Here is a 10,273-nt window from a genome sequence, read left to right on the forward strand (position 1 = left end):
GAGCGTCATGGATGAGTTTACGAACGCAGTCATAGAAAACTGCGGCAGCGAATAGTGTCATGGTGAGGCGTGGGAAGATTTGGAGAGCCCTTGGCCTCTGGTTCACCTATGGCAGCCAGTTCTTACTGCTTCACATGGCTCCAGCTTTCTTACAACACCTATGATGTCACTGCACATCAACACATTTAATGAAATATAATGATAAACTATAACGATAATGTTTCACTTGTACACTGTCCCTTTCAAAAATAAAATACGCCCCAATTAAACTCTTAAAGTTCTCTCAAATGACAAAAGACCAAAACATGAGCGTTGTGAACAACAGAGCTCGGAAAAAAAAGTCAAAGCATAGCTTTCTAGTCAGAGCTATGCTGCTATAGCAACTCACACAGTGATTAAAGCGCTGCGGTCAAAGGCTGATGGGTTCAGTTGCAGACACACAGTGACTCCTGCTTCTCTGTGTTGTTAACTGGGGCTACATTTAAATGGGTACTGTTCATCTAATTACATGTATAAACCGATTAAACACACATCATGTTAACAGCAAAATAATCTCCTTAAATATTTCAACCGATTACATTAGGTGGTTTACAACGTTCATATAAACCGAGGAAACTGCTCATGTAAACAGTTCATTTAAACCAATTATATTAAATTGGCTAAACGAAAAGTGCCCATTTAAACATGGCTTGTGTGATGTGGTTTGCTGTGTAATCTGCATGCTCTACATGTAAGCTGGTCTGTCTGGACCAGAGGCGATTCCTCTTTGAGTACAAGGGAGGCGCCGCCTCCTGTCCAAAATCACGGAGAATAGTATGTAAACTAATGCTTTACACAACTTAATAACATTGCTATTTCAGACCCAGCTCCATAGAAAATGCATGTGCTCAACTTAGAGATGAAACCAATCTGTCCCGAGATCCCGAGGCTCGCACGAGTTTTTTTCCGCTCATGACAACGCAAGCGAGTCGAGTCTCAATGGACTTCAATGGCATGTGGGATTGTACGATTTTTCAATGGCAAAATGCTAAACGGTCATTGGCTATTGCCGTGAAATTTTTTTGATTTTGAGACTGAGCCTCACTGGGAGTGAATGGAGAAGAGAGAGGAGGGGGGAGGGACCGGAGACTGGAGCTCCGACTTGTGATTGGGTGAACCCCGTGTCAGTAGGCTACAGTAGTTGATTTCATTTCGAAATGCGGATACCGGTATGTTATTAATTTGACTGAGAAGTTTCGTCGTGGTAACCAGTGGGGAAGCTATTCATTGCGGTGTACTCCAGTTTTGTGTACATATTCTTGTAAACCTAGTGACACTATAGTGTTGCGAATAAAGTCTTAATAGTGGCATGTCCTTATCCTTTTTAATATCCCAATTCAAAAGTTGAAGTTGCCTACTTTTCGTTAGGGCTAGCTTGCAAGAAAGCTAGAGAGCTATGCAAAATGCCAAGCATTGTGGATTAAATTCTGGCGAATTCCAGTCGTCCTTATGAGGAGAAAATGAATATCAAGGAGCAGAGCAGAGCACTGCCTAATATTGACTTGGTGAAAAAGGTAGGGAAGAACAACCGTTTCTTTTGAGCTTTCCTGGTGTCTTATCAACTGGTTAACTGCCAAGTACCGTGAGTGGCGAATCCTTGTTTCCTACTGTGTTGGCAATGTCTGGTAAATAATTAAAGATTTTGCGACCTCTAGTGGTAAGTTAAGCCGTGCACCCAGTAATGAACAAAGACAACGAAGGCAAACTAAATCACATCATTATGTGGCGGAGGTAGGCCTAATGATAATAATAATAATAATAATAAAAACATTTCCCTATGAATAGGCTACAAGGGGGATAATGATTAATGATTAACAAATTTGTTTCAACAAGAGTCCTTTAGTGTGTGAGGCCATATGTGGCTCAGGACCAATGTAAGATGTGTGTCAAAATCCCCCCCCCCCCCCCCTTAATTTTTGCGTTCTGGACATATTGTAATTGAACAGCCTCCCCTGTTTGACAGACTACCAGCCGCCACTGGTCTTGACTCTTCACATACCTATGGTGAAGTCCTCGCAGCTTACAGCTCTCTGTCAGCATCATCGTCACCTGCACTTCAGAAGCGTGATCTAGGGGGAGAGAGGGGGAGGGAGAGACAGAGAGAAAGAGATTAATTAATTAGACTGAAAGATCATTAGTTACGCTTTAGAGGTACAGTCATGGAGAAAAGCAGAGAGCCAATACTAACACCACTGAAGAGCAAGAGAGAAAGTCAGTTGACAATTTAACTACACAATATTTTGGTGTGGGACTGGGAAACAAGAAGTCCAAGCACAGGAACAGCCTGCCAAAGACCACTCTGTGAGACACACAACACCACATCTCTCTCTCTCACACACACACACACACACACACACACACACACACACACACACACACACACACACACACACACACACACACACACACACACACACACACACACACACACACACACACACACACACACACACACCTCTCTCTCACACACACACACACACCACATCTCGCTCTCACTCGCGCACACACACACACACACCACACACACACACACACACACACACACACACACACACACACACACACACACAACACACACACACACACACACACACACACACACACACACACACACACACACACACACACACACACACACACACACACCACATCTCTCTCTCTCTCTCTCTCTCTCACACACACACACACACACACACACACACACACACACACACACACACACACACACACACACACACACACACACACACACACACACACACACACACACACACACACACACACACAGAGTGTGTGAAGTCATTAGTCATGAGTATTCGTATTTGCTGATGATCTCCAGGGGAATGTCGTCACAGCCTTCAGTTTATTCCACCAAGCCCTTACAGTGCATACTGCACACACTTACATACAGATGTACACGTATACACGTACATACGTACATGCCAGACACTGGCAGAGCGAAAGGAATAGTCAGGCTAGACACATAAAATAGCACACACGTTGCCCTTTTATGTGTCTGCGGAGTGCAGGGCCCATAAATGGCTTTCCCTGCCACCAGCCGTATTGGAGATTTAACGAGACCACAGGTCCTCAAGCAGGTCGTTCCTAAGTAACCCCCATACCCTCTTCCATGCTGTGCCAAAAGTTGATGTCCTCCACCCTCTTATATGCTGTGCCAAGCCCATTACACACAAGCCAAGAGAGATCGTGACAACCAGCGTTCACTCAGGGGTCACACACGGACGTCCTTGCTTACTGAGGGTCAAGGGCAGCCTGCCCAGCATTCCTCAGACCCCCCACCCACCTCACCCAAAATGTCCCCAGGGCTCTCCGCTCGTACCCCTGCCAACAAGCCTCAATTCCCCCACCCCAATCGTCCCTAAGGTGCTCCGCTCATACCCCTGCCAAACGCGCCTAAATGCGCCCCCCACCCCAAACTTCCCCAAAGCCCTGCCAATACGCCTCACCGTCCCTGTCCCCATGGGCCCCTCAGGTTGCCACCAGCCTTGACCCCTGGTCGCCCGCCTGCCGGGCTCGCTTAGCCCTCCTGTCTCCCAGTCTCCACCTCATCCGCCACTCCATGCAGGTCCATGCAGCAGTGCAGCCTGTGTGTTTTATAGTGCCAGGGAGTTTTATCTGCGACCGCAGGCCGGGGCGGCGCTGCCCACTTACAGCTTAATCTGTATTGTTTCCTGCTCTCCCCTGAGGCAGCTAGCAGCAGAGGAAGTAGAGCAGGGGTGGTGGGGCGGGCTACAGGGTCAAGGAGCCTGGGAGCAGGGGGGGTGGAGGGTTGGGCACAGAGGCAGGGGCGGCAGGGAGAGGTGGGTGGGCAAGGGCAGAGACGAAGGGTAGCAGGGTTGACAAAGCGGTCAAAAAGGGACATGCTGTTTGTGTTAAGGAGGGGTGAGGTGCAAGACCTGGGGCAGAGATGGTGGTGAAGATGGCTGAGGGAGGGTGGAGGCAGGAAGGGAAAGATGGTGTGCAAGCATGTGCATGCCGAAGGCTGGTTGAGGAGAGATGTGAGACAGAGGTGGTTCTGGAGGATTGTTGGGGGGTGGGGGTAGAAGGGGTGAGGGAGACAGGATGGTGGCAGTAGAGGAGAGAAGTGCGATTAAGCATGGCAGACTAGAGGGTGGCTAGGGCAGAAGGCCAGGGGAGGGTGGTGGTGGGAGGGGAGCATGGTGTTTGGTGACAGTGGTGGTGGTGGTGGGAGGGGAGCATGGTGTTTGGTGATAGTGGTGGTGGTGGTGGTGGAGGGGTATGGGTTGCAAAATCCCTTGAATTTTCAAAAATGGAAACTTTAAAAATTGAATATTCTGGAAATTTGGGGAATTAACAGGAATAAACTGAGAATTATCAGGTGAAGGTCAAGATATCAATATAGTGGATAGAAAAGTATTTTGTGGCAAAATCCTGGCTGAAATAAGTTATTAACAATATGCTGTTCCTTATTCATACGGAAGGCACATGTGATAGTTCTTCGCCTTACTGGAAAACCAGATACGCTAAAACACAGGTTGTTGTAACATTTCAGTGAATTCCCATAAATTCCCAAAATTCATTAAGTTTCTCATCGGAAAATTTCCAAAATTCCCAAACCAAAGTTTCCATGGAAATGTTCTGGAAACTTCTGCCTCTTTGCAACCTTATGGAGGAGTGATGCTGCCCCACCCCGTGCCTGGACAAACACTGTGCCCAGTGTGTCCGGAGCTTGGAGAGGAAACCAGAGCTGTGGCGCCACTGACAGACGTGGCATGGAACGCAAAGGTCAAAAGGTCAAACGGATGGCGACCACGTCATGGAGCGGATATTCTTCTTGGCGCTTGCCAACCCTGGTGCTGACACCTCACCATGCCCATGCCGCTGGCACCCAATAAGTGTCTGGTCAGCAATCAGCGTCTTCCTTCCCTAGGACCAGAATGAACTTTTCACAACAGCTACGCCACGTCTACGTTTCTACAGAGAACTTCACCTTATCGTTGAGTCTACACAGCTATGGACAATTAAGAAAATATTCTACTTTCATTTCATGATGTATAATTAATTTTTGTAATTAATATTTTTCTGCACATACAGAGTTACTGTCATTTCACTACAAGGTAGTAAAGCTAGGGTTGTATAAGACAAACAACTCACTTCCTGTTTATCTGTCCGTGCCTCTTATTGCTGCTGTAATCACTCTCCTCACTCAACACAGTCCAGCTGCAGGCTGTGGAGTGAAGGGGTTATCGCAGGGGCATCAGTGAAGAGGATCTTACCATCATCTACACAGATCATGCGTCCTGGGTAACGCTATTCTAGGAAATGCCCATGTGGTGTGTGTTGCGGGGGGTGTGTGTTGTGCGGGGTGTGGTGTGGTGTGTGTGGCTCTGTGGATCGGCTATAGACTATAGATGGTGTGTGGGTGTGTGTGTGTGTGTGTGTGTGTGTGTGTGTGTGTGTGTGTGTGTGTGTGTGTGTGTGTGTGTGTGTGTGGGTGTATGTGCGTGCGTGCGTAGCAGCTGCAGGCTCTATGTGTCCAAGATGTCTTATCCTACAGAGATAACACTGGGTCATAACACCAATTACTTACCATAAACTATGCATGTTATGTAACGCGTCCCGACTTACACTATTTTGGGAGATGCTTGTTGGTGAGTGTGCGCGCACGTGTGTGTGCGTGAGTCTGTGCGTGTATGTGTGTGTGTCTAAACAGCTTCAGGCATGTGTGTAATGAGACTCATTAGACAATAAACTATAATTATGTCCTTACATGATCTACTGGCCACTGGCCACCACACAAATCAACAACATGTTGACTTCACATACTGTACATGGAGGTTTTACAAACAAACTCAATACGTATTTCACATGTGCTGATCCTACATAAATAACTGTGTATATAGTACAAGCAGTAGTCTGGGTGTCTACATCAAGATTACACATCCATAGGGATGCACGATACCGATAGGAGTGCGAGTACATTACTGTCCGCTCTTGCCGATATAGAGTACCGATACAGATACTTTTACCCCCAACATACAATGAAAATAAATGCACAGCCTTTTATTTGTCTTATTGCCCATTTCCATGTAGGTTTAAATGTAAGTAAATGTATGAGGCGGTGCTTTTTTCCCACGCTGATTTCAAGTCAATGGAACGTTATGAAATGTTGTGTTGTTTCTCGTAATAGCAGTATCGGCAGAGATATTCTATAGAGATATGCCAACATAATAGGTTTCTATGGGCACCTAACGCGACCAGGTTCCGGTCTGCCTAAAGGGGCGTGTCATAATGCTCCTACAATGAATAGAACAGTCCTTAGGTCTGCCTAGGTCTGCCTAAGGGGGGGCACAATAGAACCAGGAAACAATGGGCCACTGGAACCTCTCTCTCTCTACTCTCTCTGGTATCGGTGCCTGGCAAGTGTTTGACGAGAACGAGTATGAGTACAAGCATCAAGAGAAGGTGCATCCCTGCACATCCACACATGGCTTTAGACTAGTGTTTCTCAACGGGGTTATTACAGCGCCCCCGGGGGGGCGTTGGAGAACCCTCGGAGGGGCATTGAGGAGGATACCGCTGACTGGGGGTGGGGCTTAGTTTCCATAGGGGGGCATTGGTCTATTTTATTTTTCAATACTAAGGGGGGCGTTGGCAGGCTTATGATGAGGTCAAGGGGGCACTGGGAGGCTTATGATGAGGTCAAGGGGGCACTGGGAGGCTTACGATGAGGTCAAGGGGGCATTTGTTTGAAAAAGGTTGAGAACTACTGCTTTAGACATCGTCCTTGCTTCTCTGACATGGTTACACCCAAATGCTAAAACAGAAGTGGTACAAAAGTTCAAAAACTAACTGTGAGTCCTGGTTAGTGTAGTGAACAACATATATTTAGTATGGGTCATTGAGACACTGTACAAGAACAGTGTTCTCATTAGGTAAGATGACTGAGATAAAATACCAGTTACCGGTACATTTCTTTTCTAGGACAACCAGGAACAGTTAAATCTCACTCTCCTAGCACACACAGTAGCCGTTAAATCTTTGCTCCTAACACAAACTGGGGAACTCTCTGGGTGATCTGAATTCCTCTGGGATATGGTCTGGTTGGCATGGCAACAGGTGCCCAGGTAACAGGGTGGCATGGCTGGCAGAAGGGCGGTGGAGGATGGCAGGGGTAGATACCGCCCCACTATTTCAGCAGGTTAATGAGGCTTCACACAAACACATACACTAAAACTCTCTCTCTTTTACACACGCACACACGCATTACGCACACACACACATAAATGTATGTGTTGGCTGTGGTTCAGAGGCAGCGAACAACTTTCGTGAAAGTGCTTGTTCTGAGTCCCATATCAGTACCCTGATGTAATCCCACCCCCTACACAATAAAGACCAACAGTTCCAACAACACACACACCTAACCACACAGGCTGAAAACCACATGCACACGCACACGCGCACACGCGCACACACGCACACGCACACGCGCACACACGCACACACAAACACACACACACACACACACACACACACACACACACACACACACACACAGGCTGAACAGCACAGAGAGAAAACACCGCGTTCCCTCCAGTCTTGCAGCATGAGGAGGTGAGTGGGGGTAGGTGGGGAGGTGGTGGGGGTAGAAGTAACAGCAGGGAAAGCACATAGACGCTTTCCAGAGAAGTGGATTCTACACACATACAGTAAAATTGATAAACCGAAAAACAAGCAGATGAATAACAAGATCAAGAACACTACATACACATTTGGCTGTGAGCACGCAAGCATGCACACGCGCACGCGCACACGCACACGTGTAACGGTGCAGAATGTAATCACTAGTTAAATCCTGCTGAAATTGGTTTTGTGTTTTCTATTACGTGTTTGTTCGTTTGTTCAATGGATACACACGTCTATGTCGGTATAGAGACCTGATGTGTGGTTCGGGGTGGGTTCGCTTTTTAGCCTTGTGTCCCTCCTGGCGTTCCGTCTTGTGTGTCTTGTCTTCGCTTTTATTACATCCCTGCGTCCCTCAACTCTTCCCTGTCTATCTTATGTCCGGGAAGAGGTATGTTGCTCCCATACAATATTGAAAGCCATCTATAATATATCTTTATCTTAGTAACCCATCAATGTTCTACTTGATGTATTGTCGTGTCCTTGTGTGTAAATATAGTTTTGTCACATAGTCTTGTCACGTAGTTGATAGCCACGGGTCTAGGATAAGCCCATGACTAAGCTGCTGTAATAGTTCGTTGATCAGAGTTTTAGTTTCTTGTTTCGTCCTTTTACTTTGCCAGGAGAGGACAGAGGCGTGTTACCCCTGACGACTGATCTCTGTGCATTTTGTTTATTTGTGTCCAGGTGTGTAATCATTTGCATTTTGTTCTTTCGTTCATTCCTTGTGTGACAATTTTGATGCTAGCATGAATAGCTAATCGCTCCGGCTAGCTCGGAATGCTAGCGTGGCTATGCCTTTACTGTTATTAGAGCTTTGTTCTTCATGCTACCTTTCTTAAATGATGTGAATATGTGAATATATGTATGCCCTGTCTATCTTATGTCCGGGAAGAGCAGCGGACAGAGGCGTGTTACCCCCGACGACTGATGTCTGTGTATTTTGTTTATTTGTGCCCAGTAAAGAGTAATGCATGCAGCTCCTGTGTGGACATTCCATTCTTCTGTCACGAACACAACGCAGACGAACCTGTAAAACATGCACATGCACACACACAAACCAGAAGAGAACTGCGCATACCTTTGACTGTTTTGACGAACACTTGCTTCTCTTTTGTGGGGTCTTTCTCGTCCAAGAGAACTCCATGGAATATCCTCCCAAAAGTACCTGTGGACACACACACACACACACACACAGACACACAGACACACACATACACACAGAGAACTGCATTTAACACAAGAATAACTGCCATCACTGTGTGTGTGTGTGTGTGTGTGTGTGTGTGTGTGTGTGTGTGTGTGTGAGTGCGTGCGCGTCTGTGAGTGCGTGCGCGTCTGTGCGTGCGTGCGTGCGTCTGTGAGTGCGTGTGTGCGTCTGTGAGTGCGTGTGTGCGTCTGTGAGTGCGTGTGTGCGTCTGTGAGTGCGTGTGTGCGTCTGTGAGTGCGTGTGTGCGTCTGTGAGTGCGTGTGTGCGTCTGTGAGTGCGTGTGTGCGTCTGTGAGTCTGTCTGTCTGTCTGTCTGTCTGTCTGTGAGTCTGTCTGTGAGTCTGTCTGTGAGTCTGTCTGTCTGTGAGTCTGTCTGTCTGTGAGTCTGTCTGTCTGTGAGTCTGTCTGTCTGTCTGTCTGTCTGTCTGTCTGTCTGTCTGTCTGTCTGTCTGTCTGTCTGTCTGTCTGTCTGTCTGTCTGTCTGTCTGTCTGTGTCTATGTCTGTGTGTATGTGCGCGCAGGCCGAGTTGCCCTTTTCATTGTGGTCTAGTTGTGGGATGAAGGCTGTCAGTGCACTTCAGTGAAGATGCAAATCAGAAATTGTTGAGGTGTGTCTGTGTGTCATGCACGTGTGTGTGTGCGTGTGTGGTGCAATTGCTGACGGCATCCCTGAAGGCGGTTGACTGTGAGAGTGTGCGCGGGACTAAACACTGGCCCCTGTCTGGATCTACCACGTAAACAAAAGCCCCCAAACTTTACGGTCTGCCTTAGACAGTTACACACGTATAAAGGCGCACACACACGCACGCAAGCACGTACAAACACACACACACACACACAGTGTCTAACACACAGAGTTCAGTTCTCACAGGCGTGGTGCAGTAATTCACAGTGTGGGGGGACTATAATGAAAAAAAGAAAAAGAAAAGAAAAAGAGAAAAGTAAAGATGGCTGGGGTCCAGGAGCTCTGGCGAGAACAGCCTAGCTGACTACTTGCACAAGACGGAGAGAGCAGCCAGAGATAAGAGCGAGGGAGCTGAGTGACAGCAGGAACTGACCAGAGATTAGGGAAGCAGTGCAGGGACTCAGGGATCACTGAGGAGAGATACGGAGCGGGGGGAGATGGACGTAAAGGAGAGAGAGAGAGAGAGAGAGAGAGAGAGAGAGAGAGAGAGAGAGAGAGAGAGAGGAAAAGTAAGGAGAGAAGAGAGATGAGGTGAGAGGGACACTGAGGGAGAGAGGGAGAGAGGAGAGATGGAGGAAGAGAAACATATATGCAGAGAAAGGAGAGAAAGAGAGAGCGAGAGCGAGAGAGAGAGAGAGAGAGAGAGAGAGAGAGAGAGAGAGAGAGAGAGAGAAA

The 10,273-nt window shown here is 47.4% G+C and overlaps 1 protein-coding gene across 3 annotated transcripts in view; it reads right to left on the reverse strand.

Moving 5' to 3' along the window:
• Nucleotides 1-10,273, reverse strand: part of ryk (receptor like tyrosine kinase) — a 101,135-nt gene that overhangs the window by 26,337 nt on the left and 64,525 nt on the right. For all 3 annotated transcript variants that reach the window (XM_063201996.1, XM_063201997.1, XM_063201995.1), the window contains 2 exons: nucleotides 8,786-8,872; nucleotides 2,039-2,108 (listed from right to left, as the gene is read on the reverse strand). In XM_063201996.1, the coding sequence (XP_063058066.1) occupies nucleotides 2,039-2,108; nucleotides 8,786-8,872 (157 nt within the window). The remainder of the gene's footprint in view (nucleotides 1-2,038; nucleotides 2,109-8,785; nucleotides 8,873-10,273) is intronic.

This window comes from Engraulis encrasicolus, chromosome 6, assembly GCF_034702125.1.
Source record: "Engraulis encrasicolus isolate BLACKSEA-1 chromosome 6, IST_EnEncr_1.0, whole genome shotgun sequence".
Classification (NCBI taxonomy): Eukaryota; Metazoa; Chordata; class Actinopteri; order Clupeiformes; family Engraulidae; genus Engraulis; species Engraulis encrasicolus.